Source organism: Xenopus laevis, chromosome 2S, assembly GCF_017654675.1.
Source record: "Xenopus laevis strain J_2021 chromosome 2S, Xenopus_laevis_v10.1, whole genome shotgun sequence".
In the NCBI taxonomy this organism is placed as follows: Eukaryota; Metazoa; Chordata; class Amphibia; order Anura; family Pipidae; genus Xenopus; species Xenopus laevis.
In genome coordinates, this window is record NC_054374.1 from 63976366 (window position 1) to 63992654 (window position 16289).

Here is a 16289-nt window from a genome sequence, read left to right on the forward strand (position 1 = left end):
AAAATGCTTTCCTGAATGTCATGAACGTTTTTTTATTTAAAACCATGGAACATTTTTAATGAATTGTTGTTGTCCCCACCAGCCCTGAAGCAGCTTTAGTGCTGAAACCCCCCATCCCTGTGCTCACCTTTCTAGGGGAGAAGTCTGCGACTTTTTGCAATTACCCTCTCTGCACTAGAAGAGATGAATTTCTGTTTTGACCGGAAATTCAGCTCTTAAAATTACCCGGCGTGGCTTTTGCCTCCCCAGGTAACTGCTGGGACGCTGCAGTGCCCCTGCTTTCATTTTATAAATGGTAATAATAATAATAATAGTTTGCACATAAGGTGATTGAAAGTTTTGTAATGTACTATGGACATATACCTAGTGAAATTGCAATACTGTAGTCGTGCTTAAAATGACACACATGCATCAAATGTTCAACACATCTGGTTCTTATGAATCCTTTTCTCTTTAAAAGTTCTTATTTCAGGAGGATAGCTACAGCTCACCATGGTCGCACTTTCTGCACTTGTTTCAACTGTTTTAGTTTGTATCCTGATGATGAAGATAAAGATTATTGAATCCAGCGGACACCACTGCCCTGTGTCTTTGGATATCCAAGAGTTTAAAAAATACCATGAGTCTGTCAAAGAGGTCTTGGTGAGTAAATAAATATTGTAAGCTATATTGAACATATATATATATATATATATATATATATATATATATATATATATATATATATATATATATATATATATATATATATATATATAGACAAATACAAGATTCCTCTGCACTCAACCCATTATCAATATATTTAAGACAGCGACATTTTGTGCATACTGCTACTGAAAAATGCCTTACCCTTTAAACAAAACAGGGATTGTTTGTCCATATATTGCAATATATTTAAGCTGGCCAACTACGTCAAAGTCATCCCATATCTGGCCAGTCCTATGCTCAATTTTCATCTGATTCATTAAGAATTCTATGGTTTAATTATACATTTTATAAAAGGGACGAATACGTTTTACCTGCAACTTACTAGCTGCTTTCAAAGTAAAACTCCCAAACTTGGCTGCCCTTTTATTAGACACCAGTGGGATCACCTGACTATAGTTGGAGGGGGTGGGAGCTACAACATGGAGCTGGTCACTGCTCCTGTATAACTATAACAAACAGGGGAAAGTTGTGCTCACCACTAGTTTTTAAAATCATTAGGCGGGGGTGCAATGAGGCTGTGACCACAAAAAACATATAGACAAATACAAGATTCCTCTGCACTCAACCCATTATCAATATATTTAAGACAGGGACATTTTGTGCATACTGCTACTGAAAAATGCCTTACCCTTTAAACAAAACAGGGATTGTTTGTCCATATATTGCAATATACTTAAGCTGGCCAACTACGTCAAAGTCATCCCATATATATAAATATATTGCAATATATGGACAAACAATCCCTGTTTTGTTTAAAGGGTAAGGCATTTTTCAGTAGCAGTATGCACAAAATGTCGCTGTCTTAAATATATTGATAATTGTCTATATGTTTTTTGTGGTCACACCCTCATTGCACCCCCGCCTAATGATTTTAAAAACTAGTGGTGAGCACAACTTTCCCCTGTTTGTATATATATATATATATATATATATATATATATATATATATATATATATATATATATATATATACACGCAAAAGAAACTAAAGGCACTGATCCAAAACTCACGTTCCCGATGCTGCTGCCCCACAAAGATATGTTTGCTCTGTCCACAGCGTCCTCACTGTCCACAAAAAGTCCACAACCAAAAAAAAAAGGACGGCACTCCTGGAGAAAAGCAGGTTTATTGCAGAGTCCTGCGGATGACAATCACCTTAAGCATTTCAGTAATGGATCCCTTAGGCTTAATTTTTCCAGGAGTGCCGACCTTTGTTTGGTTGTGGACCAAAGCTAAAAATCATTACTATGTTAATTAAACCAAATAGGCTGGTTTTGCTTCCAATAAGGACTAATTCAAAATCTTAGTTTGGATCAAGTACAAGGCAATGTTGATTATTAAACAGAAAAAGGAAATCATTTTTAAAAATGTAGATTATTTCTTTATAAAGGAGTCTATGGGAGACGGCCTTTCCATAATTTGGAGTTTTCTGGATAACAGGTTTCTGGATAGCGGATCGCATACCTGTACTAATTTCTCTCACTGACCGAGCCAGTAAACATGACTTTTTTTAATAGCAATTAGCAAACTGGATATTCATTTCATCATTAGGAAATGTACTCATCTGGGAGCTTCTAAAAATCATTAAATCTTTCTAAACTGACTTGTTACATTGCATTACACTCTTCCTTCTGAAAGTATGAGGAAGACACTTCAACAGCAAAATTACCAAATAAAATCTTGCTATTCTATTTCCTTCTAGCCTCTAACTAAACAGAGAATGGGAGTTTTTTGATTGATGTTGTACAAAGGTGATTTGGAGCATGTCATTTAAGTTGTATGCTAACAGTGGTTTCTTACTTTGCTGCAGCACAAAAAGGATGTGATTACAGATGTCAGCCTCCTGAAAGCCAAAGTGCTGAATCAGATACATGTGAGTTAACAACTTTTTTTGGACAGTTTTTAAAGGATATTCTATCAAGGCATGAATTATACAAAATAAAGAAGCATTTCAAGTTAACTTTCTCAAATTAAAAGCCATCTTTATTAGGGTTGTTCGTGCCAGATCCTTTCCTTTTCATTTGACAGGAAAAGGTGTGAAAAAAGATATAAGTTCCAGGACTTTCCCATAAACTTGCATTGTAATAAATTTCCCACAGCGTGAAAAATGTTACATTACTTTTCACCTCTTATGACATTATCATTTTAAGCCCATAGAATAAAATGTGTGTTTCATTGTTCAAAGGAGGAGAACACTTTCTGAATAAAAACCATGGGGAAGTGAAAATTAATTAAATTAACTATCATATCTACTCATTAGGGCCCTGATACAGAAGGAGATTATTCGCCTTGCTCATAATTGCATTGGTAACCATTCTCCTCCAAGTGCTTTCTCACCTGAAATTCACATTATTGCCAGTGGTAAAAGATATGATTGAAGTGGAAGCACTCTGAGGACATAAGTTGCTGGCACAGGAGCATTTCTGGGATCTTTGTCGCCCTGTGGCGGCTTTTCTTATGCCAACCCCCCTAGTGGCTTTTTTGCTGTCCCTGGTAACTTGTTACTTGTTTCTCAACTCACCGCCCCTGCATCACACTAGAAATTAACTAAAAACGCCCGCGAAAATTCGCCTGAAAAAATTTGCCGGCGTCAGAATAATTTTTGCCCATCACTAGCCTTTACCTGCCTCAGTTAATGAAATATTTAATTTAGAAAAGACAATGATAAAAGACAATAATATTAATAAAAAATGAATGAGTGCCCTAAACTGTTGGTATAGGCCCGGCTATAATAAAATAACCATTATATTATATTCCATCCCCATGCCAATAGTTTATAATCAAGCTACTTTAGACAATTATTTCTCTGAAGCAGGATGATCTTGGCCAGTGAAGTGTTCTGCTTCTATATTTACAGATTGCTTTGGGTGTAAAATGTTTGCTCATTACTTGTTTTATTGCCTTGTCATTTTAGCCATCTGAGCAATGCTGCTTCCTTCTCAAACTGGGACGTTTTTACATGAACAATATTTTCCCAAAACTGGAAATCTCTTCAATTAAGGAGCAGAAAGGTCTTAATCATTTAGCTAACTCTGTCCTGGGTCTAAAGATAGAGCTCAAGCATTGTGTAAGTAATTGCATTTCATTGTATTTTTCTGAGGTGGTGTGATGCTCAATGAAAATATATAAAACCTTTCAAAATATTATTCCAACCCTTGTGAGTTGTAGTTACTTGCAGCAGCACATTTCACCTGTTTTGTAAACAGGCAAATCTTTCATGTAGGCTGCAGCTGAACAGTGACACCAGTTATTTACACTAAGACAGAACAACTAATGTTGAAATGGCCACAGAAAGCCCGTGCACATGTTTTTTGAGTAATCATTTGTACATTGGGCTTTTTGAGAATACAAGTTCAATATTGTTTCTATAGTACAACTAAAGGCCTGTTTAAGAATGGAAGCACCAAGTTTTTTTTAATTGAAAAAAATATAATTTATTTTATATATATTGCTCAAGAGCTATTTCAGTGCATCATTCAAGACTTCTACACAAAGGAAAGTGGATGGGGTGAGGTGATTGTAAAGGGTCAGTGGATTTCATGGCCTGCAGCACTGGTGCAAAGTACAAAATTGTGTGGAATTTGACATGCTCTCAATCAACAGAGACTTGGAATTCACACCTACTTTGAGGAGATTACAGGGCTCTTAGGGTGTTGGGTATATGTACACACAGCTGACATTTAACTAGTGAATCACACATTTAACTGCACATGGGAAGTGAAGCAATTTGCACACAAATAATTTGCACTGCAATTGTATGCAGTTTTCCTATGTGGATCCTAAAATGCATCTGGATTGCCAATTTGTGGCTCACGTAATTGCCTGAAATAATGTTGGGATTCTAACTCTCTCTGTATTATGCATTACGGGTAAAGGACAGGGTGATTTGCATAGGTTTTTGTACTTTGTATGCAAAATTGAGTTTCCAAATGCCTTAAATGCTATAAGTAGCTATGAAGCATCTGTTGTTGTTTAATACATAGGTTGAAGGCTACTTTAATGACAACTGTTAATTTATTTTTTAGTTCTTAAAGGGGTGTTCCACCTATAAGTAAACTTTTAGTAGAATGGCCAATTCTAAGCAACTTTTCCATTGGTTTTCATTATTTATTTTTTATAGTTTTATAATTATTAGTAGTGATGGGCGAATTTATTCGCCAGGCGCGAATTCGCGTCGAATTTGTGTGATTCGCCTCCAGCGAATAAAATCACGAAACGCCCGCGAAAATTCACCTGGAAAAATTCGCCGGCGTCAAAAACGAGACGCCGGCGCCGTTTTGCAAATTCGCCCATCACTAATTATTAGCCTTTTTCTCCTACTCTTTCCATCTATAAAGCAAATGCTTTGTAAGGCTACAAATGTATTGTTATTGCTAATTTTTATTTCTCATATTTCTAGTAAGGTCCTCTTCTATTCACATTTCAGTTTCTTATTCAAATCAATGGTTGCTAGGGAAATTTGGACCCTAGCTACCAGTTTATTTATAATGGAGACTGAACAGCTGCTAAATAAAAAGCTAACTAACTCAAAAACTACAAATAATAAAAAAATGAAAACCAATTGCAAATTGTCTTAGAATATTACTCTTTGCATCACACTAAAAGTTAAAACAAAGGTGAACAACCTCTTTAAAAAAATCCATGACCGTGTCTATGATTAATTATATTTAAAAAATAGTTTTCTAATATGGGGTTCAGTAAAAATGCACAATATTTTTTCATTTAACTATTTCATTTTATTTTACGTGTAGCATTCTTCTATGAGGTGTCCCTGTGGTGATCAGTCACACAAAATTATGGAAGACTTTAGGGAAACCTTTTACCAGGTATGGAACATTCAGCTTCTTTTTGTGTTCTTTTTTTGGTTTATTTTAGAAAATAAAAAACAAAATAAAGTTTCAAATAGTTCCTTTCTAATCGGTTGGTCACTTCTTATGTTTTCAGACGAATAACCTGGGTAATTTGCTGATTTTATTTGTTGTTGTTGAAGTCACAGCACATTCAAAATACAATATAAATCCCATAAAGGTTTTGTAAAAGAAATTGCTTTATAAGTTAAAAGTGCAAGACAGGTGAATCCATCTGAGCCACCAGAGGTTTCTATCTGATGCAACTGACAAGTCCTGAAAGCCAGACTTCCTTTTCTGAAAATATGGGTGTGAAATCTGGCTGTGTATTTAATAACAATTGCAGCACTTATTTGCATGGTGGCCAACATGCAAACCCATGTTGTAGAGCAGGGTGTGTCATCTTCTACTTCCAGTTAGAAAGAAATTGAGTGACAAAATTATAAATGATCAAATTATTACTATGTCTTACCACTCCTTTCCCTGTTTCCTCAGATGGAGACAGAAGCAGCTATTATTAAAGCTATTGGAGACTTGAATATCCTGATTCGCTGGTTGGAAAAAAATTATCAAGGCTGAAAGCATAATGCAGACTGAAAAAACTTATAACATTTCTGAACACTGACATTTGCAATGAAGAATTATTCCTATTTTTTTTATTATTGTTTATATTGTTCCTGTTGATGTGATTTTACTGTAATAACAATTTATTTAAGATTTCCATGACAGGTATTTATTACAATTTATTTCAGAGCGATACTTGACATTTTTATTATATTTTTCAATATTTAATATTTTGTTGGGTATATTAATATTTAATAACTTATTTGAGAGAGAGAGAGATTTTAGTTAATGTTATGATAACTGTTTTAATATCAAATATTTATTGTAAATATTAAATAAACTATTTCATAGGACACAGTTTTTATATGTAAAATCTTAGTTGAACCTATTTGAAGTTTTTAATTTATAAGAATCAATTTAATTGTGCGTTCTATACATGTCTTCACTGATAATTTGTGAACTAGTATTTTTGATAGTATTTTTGATTTATATAATATAAAAATGTTGTATTAAATATACATTTTCTATTTCTGCTAGTCGTTGTCAACCTTATATTTTTCTTTGCGTCTATATTTTTGTTGTCTTACACACAGATCTATATCATACTATATCTTTGGAAGTGTGCACTAGTAGATAATAATAGAAAAGGTGTGGGTATTATGGGTATTAATCGCTTCAGGAATTAAAGGGCCACAAATTCCATTTGGTCCCTATGGGGATAATAACAAAATACAATAATTAAATGAAGCCTAATAATCACAAAGTAAGATATTTCATTGCCCTTCATATGTATATATCTTTTTAAATAAATTAACATAAATTAATAAATATAGAGGAGCACACGCTTCATTTAAAATTAATCAAGAATCAAAAGCAACTATAATAAATCAAATAGAATCTCCACAATTTATAGATAAATAATTAAGAATAAAGTCAATTCTTCAATTAATTCAGAAATTACTACAGGTATGGGACCTATTATCCAGAATGTTCTGGGCCTGGGGATTTCCAGATAATGGATCTTTCCGTAATTTGGATTTTCATACCTTAAGCTTGCTAGAAAATCATGTAAACATAAGGGGCACATTTACTAAGGGTCGAATATCGAGGGTTAATTAACCCTCGAATTCGACCCTCGAGGTAAAATCCTTCGACTTCGAATATCGAAGTCGAAGGATTTACCGCAAATACTACGATCGATCGATCAAAGGAAAAATCATTAGATCGAACAATGAAATCCTTCGAATCGAACGATTCAAAGGATTTTAACCCATCGATCGAAGGATTATCCTTCAATCAAAAAACCCTTAGAAAAGTAATGGGGAAGGTCCCCATAGGCTAACATTGTAGCTCGGTAGGTTTAAAGTGGCGAAGTATGTAGTCAAAGTTTTTTTTAAAGAGACAGCACTTCGACTATTGAATGGTCGAATAGCCGAACGATTTTTAGTTTGAATCGTTGAATCAAAGTCGAAGTCGTAGTTGAAGGTCGTAGTAGGCTATTCGATGGTCGAAGTACCCCAAAAAAACCTTCGAAATTCGAAGTTTTTTTTACTTCTAATCCTTCACTCGAGCTTAGTAAATGTGTCCCCAAATAAACCCAATAGGCTGGTTTTGTTTCCAATAAGGATTAATTATATATTTTTGGATCGAGTACAAGGTACTGTTTTTTTAGTACAGATGGAAATCCTTTTTAAAAATTTAAATTATTTGGATAAAATAAAGTCTATGGGAGATTGCCTTTCTGTAATTCTGAGCTTTCTGGATAACGGGTTTCCAGGTTAAATGAACATTAACACCAAAACCTGAAAGTGTATCAAAGTAATTACAATATAATGTACTGTTGCCCTGCATTGATAAAATTGGGGTGTTCGCTTCAGAAAGACTAGTATAATTTTTATAAACAAGCAGCTGTGTAACCATGGAGGCAGCCATCCAAGCTGGAAAAAAAGGAGAAAAAGCAGATAACAGATAATACACCATTGTTTTTGTACAGGGCTTACCTGTTATGTGCAATGTAACCTGTGCCTTTTCTCCTTTTTTCCAGCTTGAATGGCTGCCCCCATGACTACACAGCAGCTTCTTTATATAAACTATAGTAGTCTTTCTGAAGCAAACATGCCAGTTTTACCAGTGCATGCTAACAGTATATTACAGTTAGAGATGCACCGAATCCAAGATTCGATTCAGGATTCGATTCAGGAATCAGATTCTGCCGAATACTTTTGCCCGGCTGAATCCTAATTTGTATATGCAAATTAGGGGCGGGAGAAAAATCACGTGACTTTTTGTCACAAATCAAGGAAGTAAAAAATGTTTTCCCCATCCCACCCTTAATTTGCATATGCAAATTAGGATCTTTTGCGAAGGAATATGGATTACAGTATATGTTAATTACTTTAAAACGCTTTAATTTTTTTGGTGTTACTGTTCCTTTAACGGATCTCATACCTGTACATTGATTCCATAGCATGTTTCGTCTCACAGGACTCTCAAGCAGTTTTTTTTCTCTCTTTCACTGGAATAGGCGTTCCCCCTCCAAGCTTTCTAATAAATCCTCATTCTTAAAATGACAAACTGCTAAATAGAGAGAACAACATTTTTCTTCATAATAATGCCATATCATCATAAATAAGGCCAGTAAACTCCTTATATTTACAACAAAACTGTATAAAATATGTATATATTATTTTTCTTTATTTTCCTTGGACTATTTCCTTGGCTTGGACCCACTAATTTTTTTTATTATATTGACCCTTTCTTAAATATCACATTTGGTTTTTTTATCTAACAATTTATCTAGAACTTTATCTTCAAGCAAAATGTGCGAGTGCCTTTTCAGAATATTGAAAACCTTCCAGATATCTTCACTATCAGGCCTGGACTGGAAATCTGAGGGGCTGCTATGAGTTGCCATAGAAAATCACTATTTAGTGGGCTGGTGGGGGCTGATTGGGCCTCTGTGTACCTGAAACGCCAGGGCCTATTTTAATTTTTAGTCCAGACCTGTTCACTATTGCTGGTTACTACACATGGGCCCATGGGTGGATTTTAATGAAGGCTTGGGGAGGCTAAGCCTCCCCAAACCAGCAGGGTAAATGTCCTTTAAAATGGGGGATTTGAAAGACTGATTGAGACGTCCATACCGTGCAATAGAAACTTAGCAGTGACTTTGTTTCACTTGCAGCTCCGTAGTCTGTCACAGGCAGCAGGCTGAGAGATCATCTGACTGAGGAACGGGAGGAGAGGGGGCGGGCCCGGCAGAGCTCACAGCTGATCTCCCTGGAAGAAGCACTGCATTCTTAACTAAGCTTCAGGTTTAGCCAACTTGTGCAGCATCTACAGGACTACAGTGAGTCAAAGAGAGTAGTTATAGATATTTATTTATTCCACAAACCAGGCTGCCAGTTTCTGATTTATATTTATTTATGATGTCACTGAAACATTTCTCATACATTCAGACACTTGAAGATGAAGATGGAATAATGATTTGCTGTGTGTATAACATGTATTTTGTACTCCTTTATCCCATGGTTACAATTTATTTAATCAAAGTCAGCTTTCTGCATTTTTACCCTTTCCATGCCAAGATGTGCTTGTCACATGGAATCCTGGTGCCAGTACTAGAGTACAGGGAGGAGGACAGTGACGTGAAATAAAGCAAGGAAACACTGTTTTTTGGTGTTTTTTAGAGACACTAGCCTTAGTCTGTATCTTTTTCATGTAATCACATGACTTTATATTATGGGGAAAATATATATATTTTTAGGTGAAGGCTTCTACTAGGTTCACAAAAGAAATTTCTGACATATACTATGCTATACTTGATGTTTAGTCCAAAATTTTCTTAAAAGGTCAGTGCTAATTCCAAGCTCAAGGGAAAAAATAATATGATGAAAAAAAGGAAAAAGGATTTTTTATATTGTAGTATTTACTGAAAGTTATAGTTCCACAACCAAAATAAACTCTTTGGTGCAGTTGGTGCATAGACGGCTAACATCACATCCAAGCGTCCAGGAAGCAACAAGCGGCAAGCGGATTGTGGAGGAAACGCTGGTTGGAACCCCAACAGTAACCACTAGGAAAGACTTGCAGCAGTACGGATTTGCACGGAAAAGTGACTATATGCCTGTTGTAACTACTAAAATGTGAGTGCAACCAGTTGGTTTTTAATGATATTTAATAAAAAGGGTTTTTACACTATATTTGTGCATTTTTAACCTCTTCCAGTCCAGAAAGAATACCCTACAATTTTATTCTCTACAAATCATGATGTGCATATGCTAAATCTAAACGTTTGTAAGTACGCATTCAATAGCCACATGTGGTGAATCGTAAAGGGTAACTGCACCAAAGAGTTTATTTTGGTTGTGGAACTACAACTCTCAGTAAATACTACACTATAAAAAATCCTTTTTCCTTTTTTCATCATATTATTTTTTCCCTTGAGCTTTGAATTAGCGCTGACCTTTTAAGAAAATTTTGGATCGGTGGGTCGGACAACCAAGGGGAAGACTCAGAGACTTTGGTCATCCAACTTTTTATAAGTTTATACTTTTTATTTTTCAGTGTTTGTCAGGGATATTATACAGTATACATGGAACTAGTTTATTTGATCACGGCTGTAACTGGATTTTATAGAAAAGCTGGAATACAAAACATATATATATATATATATATATATATATATATATATATATATATATATATATATATATATATATAGAGAGAGAGAGAGAGAGAGAGAGAGAGAGAGAGAGAGAGAGAGAGAGAGAGAGAGAGAGAGAGAGAGAGAGAGAATTCATGAAGGGTTACTAAAGAGAACCAAAGCCTAACTAAATAAATAGGCTAGAAGTGTTGTATATTATGTTTTGGCTTCTGTACCAGCCCAAGGCAACTACAGCCATTTAGCAGTAAAGATCTGTGTCTTCAAAGATGCCCCAGTAGCTCCACATCTCCAGCAACTCCCAATCATTTACTTCACTGCACATGCTCTGGGCTTAGGGACAGACACATAATATATAGTTTTATCTATGGCTGATCAGTACATAATTCAGATTATTGGTACAAACCAGCACAATTAGCAGCAGAATGTAATCATCAGGCCTGTAGTACCAGCTTATATAATAGGCCAACCTTATTTTCTGATTTGCAACTACCCCTAAGCTTAGCTTCTAAACAGCTGCTCAAAGCTCACTGAGCATGTGAGTGTTAATGCCACTCTTAACAAATCCAAGAAAGGGAGTTCCTGTGACAACATTGAAGTCCTAGATCATTACTATTTACTGTTAGGGTTCAGTTCTGTTTTAAGAAAAGACCCCTATCAAGGCACTGTGGCCTTTGCACTGGGGGGATTCTCCTGGTGTGGACGACCACATTGGGGCACACATATTTGCTTAATGAGCGAGGTGGCTATAGCACTCTATAAGGGACTTATCTTAAAAAAAATTCTATTGTTTCACCTATCTGCACTGAAGGCACTGTTAGCCTGCACCTCTGATAAAAAAATTTTTTTTGGTGATAGGCGATCTTTAATTAGCCTTCCCAAACTCAAAAGTCACCCTCCGTCTATGCATGGGCCTTTATTTTTCCATTTATTTTGTTTATTTTGGGGGATTAGAAGAGCTTTCCTATCCATGTTTCATACATTTTCTATATCCTCCTCTAGTTTTCCTCCTTATATCCCTTCTCTACAAATCTTTCTTTAATAACTACTATTTGTCTCTCAAAAACCTCACCACTAGTACAATTTCTTTTCCACCTGATGAATTGGGATCCCATCTATCCAGGACATTTTAAAACTCATGTAACAACAATTCAGAACCCCATAACACTAAAAGCATCTCATCTATGTTAAAAAATTGTAACTTCTAGTCCCCCCTGACTATATACATATGACTATGTACATATAGTCTTATATTCATTTAATAATAAATACACCAAAATGTAAATCAATACCAATTGAGATACAGTAGCACTACCCGGAAACTGACCAGCACAAGTATCATCTGACTAACAACATTAAAGGGATACTGTCATGGGAAAAACATTTTTTTCAAAATGAATCAGTTAATAGTGCTGCTCCAGCAGAATTCTGCACTGAAATCTATTTCTCACATGACCAGGGGCAGCTGGGAAATTGACAAAATGTCTAGCTCCATGTCAGATTTCAAAATTGAATATAAAAAAATCTGTTTGCTCTTTTGAGAATTGTATTTCAGTGCAGATTTCTGCTGGAGTAGCACTATTAACTGATGCATTTTGAAAAAAAACATGTTTTCCCATGACAGTATCCCTTTAAACAAAACTTTAATATATGCCTGAGGCATTTGCAGAAAGTTTTTCTATAACATGCTGAAGTATGGGGTTTACTGCTTATGCAAATAGTATATTACAGGATTTTTAATGTTCATATTTGTACAGGTATGAGATTTGTCATCTAGAATGCACCATAATTACAGAAAGGTTGTCTCCTATAGACTCAATTTCATCCAAATTTACTCACTTACCTTAACCTACCTACCTTATTCTGAATTGAGAAAGCCAGTTGGATGATTGGTAAAATGTCTTCAAGGAAAAAAAAAACACAGCAAGTCCAGTTTATTTGACTTATTTCTACAGATATGTATTGCCTATTAGTGAGTGGTTTTATACAAAAGTCTCTCTCTCTTTATATATTTTTCAGGATGTATTGTCTTAAATTGTGCCCAGTGCAAAGGTCATGGGACTTTTATTTTATAATGGAACTTTTAACTCTCTAATTGAAGCACGCTGGGGAGGTACACTAGATATACTGCATCATTTTAAAAAAAACATTTTAATGAGTAAAACATTCTATTTAATTTTTGATAAATGATTACATTTTCTACTTGATGACTGCAACACATAATGAACACTATGTTACTATATTATATTCCATATAGCAACATGATGGAATGCACTGACACTTTAAGACTGATATGACACTGACACCCAGTGGACAGAATAGTAAAATGCACAATATATATTTGCATATTTTAATTAACTTCATTGAGGCATGAATTAATTGTTTAATCTCATTTTGTCTCCAATTTCACAATGATGGGTATTTAATATTTGCACAAGTCACTATTTGTTATCCTTGATAAAGGTCCTAATGTGAAAAAAATTATTTATAATTGGCTTAAGGGATAAAACATCATTCTAAGTTATAGGAGGCATGACAGAGACCTCTAGTGACCAAACAGAGGTTATACATACAAAATCCAAAAATCTAATCATGCTATATAAAAAATATACTTATTGAAAGGTCCTAAATTTTTTTATTAAAAGGTCCTATATATATATATTTACTGTATACATATCGTCGGTACATTGAAGATTTGTTAATTGTGTGGAGTGGCACTGAGACACAGTTCATTGAAATGGTTAATGCACTGAATTTAATCGATAGTCCGGTGCAGTTTAGTTACAATATACATCCCCAAACAATTAATTTTTTTGATGTTGCACTTACATTTAATGGTCACTTGCATTTAAACCCACTGGCAAAAATATTCTTTTATATTTTACCAGTTGTCATCCTAACTCGATGAAAGTCTCTACCATCTACCAATTTTGCAGAGTTTTGAGAAACAATTCTGTTTCAACTACCCGTGATATACAGTTAACAGACATAAGGCTATTGTAATACTAAACTCTATAGTTAGTATAGGTATGGGTATGTATAATTTATGTGAAAGTAGGGAGGGGTGTGTGTATGGATGCTGAGTTTTCATTTGGAGGGGTTGAACTTGATGGAATTTGTCTTTTTTCAACCCAATTTAACTATGTAAACATGTAACTATGTGGAATCGGTTTAAAGAAAGGGGCTATATGGACAAAGTGCTGAGGGATGCTCTCGATATAGCTATGAAACATTAGCAGGTGCTAGCCATGCTAAAGGTTATTCAACCAAACGTAGTGTTTAGCACTAAGTATAATCACTGCACAAGGAACATTGGTAGTTTTGTTAAAAAGCAATGGAATATTATCCAGGCCTATAAGGATTTGGCTAGGATTATCCCAAATCCCCCAACAGTTTGTTGCAAAAGGGGTACAAATTTCCCTGACCTATTGGTCAAAAATGATCCAGTGCAGTGTGATGTTACTAAAACACGGACCTGGTTTATAGGTGACAAACCAGGTTGCTTTCGATGCCCCGCTTGGACTTTTTGTTGTTTTATGTCCCCTGGAGAATCATTTTTACATCCTCAAACGGCGAAAAGATTGATGATTAGGCACCATATCACTTGCAGCACAACTCATGTGATCTCATCTCATGCCCCTGTGGTCTTTCTTATGTTGTCCTGACACTTACGCTAAGGATGGATGCACACCATTCTGCAATAAGTACGGCATTCATGGATGGTAAGACGGCTAAGCCAGTAGTGAAACATTTTTTGGAACAGGGTCATAGACTTCCAACCTTTAAATATTTTGCAATTGATCACATTTCACCTCCTAGGAGAGGTGGTGATCACTCCAATATTCTTCTCCAAATAGAAGTATTTTGGATAAAAAAAAATTAAATACCTTGGCACCTTTAGGCCTTAATGAAAGTTGTCCTTTAACATGTTTCCTAAAGCAGAGGTTATTCTTTATGTTGCACTTTTTGGCTTTGCTACAATACTTACCAATTTTGTTTAAATAGAAATTTGATACTGTTGCTATCTTTGGATATATTGATACAATGGATATTTGATACTTTGTTTATATTGGTTTAGTTATAATTAGGCAGTCTTATTATCTAGTTATCCTGTAATTTATGTATTGGGTTTATGTTTTTAATGCTTTTACTTTGGTGCATATTTGCATTTTTCAAAGCACTATTCAATGTTATATATATTGTGTTTCTGTCACAGAGTGATCTGATTTTTTCTTAGATTACATAGTAACATGGTACATGCTGGTGATTGGACTCTTTCTTTTAATTCACATGACTTCATCTGTTGCACGTGATTGGGTAAGTGTCTCCATACTGTTGATTTTAAAACATTCATGGTCTTGAAAGGTCTTAGCTATAGACTGAAACGTTGTTTGTTTCGAGGCTTCCCGCCTCTTTGTCAAGCATCATAATGCCTACTGACATCATATCCTATTTAAAGGCAATTTATTAACATGAACACACCTCCCCTATTACAAGGATCATACCAAAATCAGATTAAACATATAGTATGACTAATAAAGTGCAGTATCCTACCATATAAGAAGCATGTATTATAATGATAAGCATTGTCATACAACATTTGCTGTCCAGAATACATTTTCCTACAAGGACAATATTTTGTAAATTGTATCATGTTAAACAAAGTCGCAACTCTTCCCCACAATGTATTTTATACACAGTGACACAATAATAAGAATAAATTGAAAAATCAGAATGTAATATACAATATTATCTTGGAAACTGTGAACCTAAAAACCTGCCCCAAATAATAAGCCATTAAAATCAACAACCCCAGAATAAAAACCAGTATTGTATTTTGATGATCATTATGGTAGTTACATAGTTACATAGTTAAATTGGGTTGAAAAAAGACAAAGTCCATCAAGTTCAACCTCTCCAAATGAAAACCCAGCATCCATACACACACCCCTCTCTACTTTTAATTAAATTCTATATACCCATACCTATACTAACTATAGAACTTAGTATCACAATAACCTTTAATATTATGTCTGTCCAAAAAATCATCCAAGTCATTCTTAAAGGCATTAACTGAATCAGCCATCACAACATCACCCGGCAGTGCATTCCACAACCTCACTCTCCTGACTGTGAAGAACCCCCTACGTTGCTTCAAATGAAAGTCCTTTTCTTCTAGTCTAAAGGGGTGGCCTCTGGTACGGTGATCCACTTTATGGGTAAAAAGATCCCCTGCTATCTGTCTATAATGTCCTCTAATGTACTTGTAAAGTGTAATCATTTCCCCTCTCAAGCGCCTTTTTTCCAGAGAAAACAACCCCAACCTTGACAGTCCTCCCTCATAATTTGTGTTCCATACCTCTAACCAATTTAGTTGGTCTCTGCACTCTCTCCATTTATATCCCTCTTAAGGACTTTAGTCCAAACCTACACTGCATACTCCAGATGAGGCCTTACCAGGGACCTATAAAGAGGCATAATTATGTTTTTAATGCAAGACAGAACTT

General features: G+C 35.1%; 1 protein-coding gene across 1 annotated transcript; it reads left to right on the top strand.

Moving 5' to 3' along the window:
* The first annotated feature begins 396 nt into the window (after positions 1–396).
* LOC108708915 (interleukin-20) lies at positions 397–6255 on the top strand. The gene is made up of 5 exons (XM_041583261.1): positions 397–642; positions 2519–2581; positions 3623–3775; positions 5460–5534; positions 6051–6255. Exons 1-5 carry the CDS (start codon positions 493–495, stop codon positions 6132–6134), a joined length of 525 nt encoding a protein of 174 aa, XP_041439195.1. The 5' UTR covers positions 397–492; the 3' UTR covers positions 6135–6255.
* The last annotated feature ends 10034 nt before the right edge of the window (positions 6256–16289 follow it).

Coding starts and splice junctions, on each gene's coding strand:
- LOC108708915 (XM_041583261.1), top strand. CDS start 493: ATGGTCGCACTTTCTGCACTTGTTTCAACTGTTTTAGTTTGTATCCTG. Junction 643..2,518: donor AGTCTGTCAAAGAGGTCTTG/GTGAGTAAATAA, acceptor ACTTTGCTGCAG/CACAAAAAGGATGTGATTAC. Junction 3,776..5,459: donor AGATAGAGCTCAAGCATTGT/GTAAGTAATTGC, acceptor TTTTACGTGTAG/CATTCTTCTATGAGGTGTCC.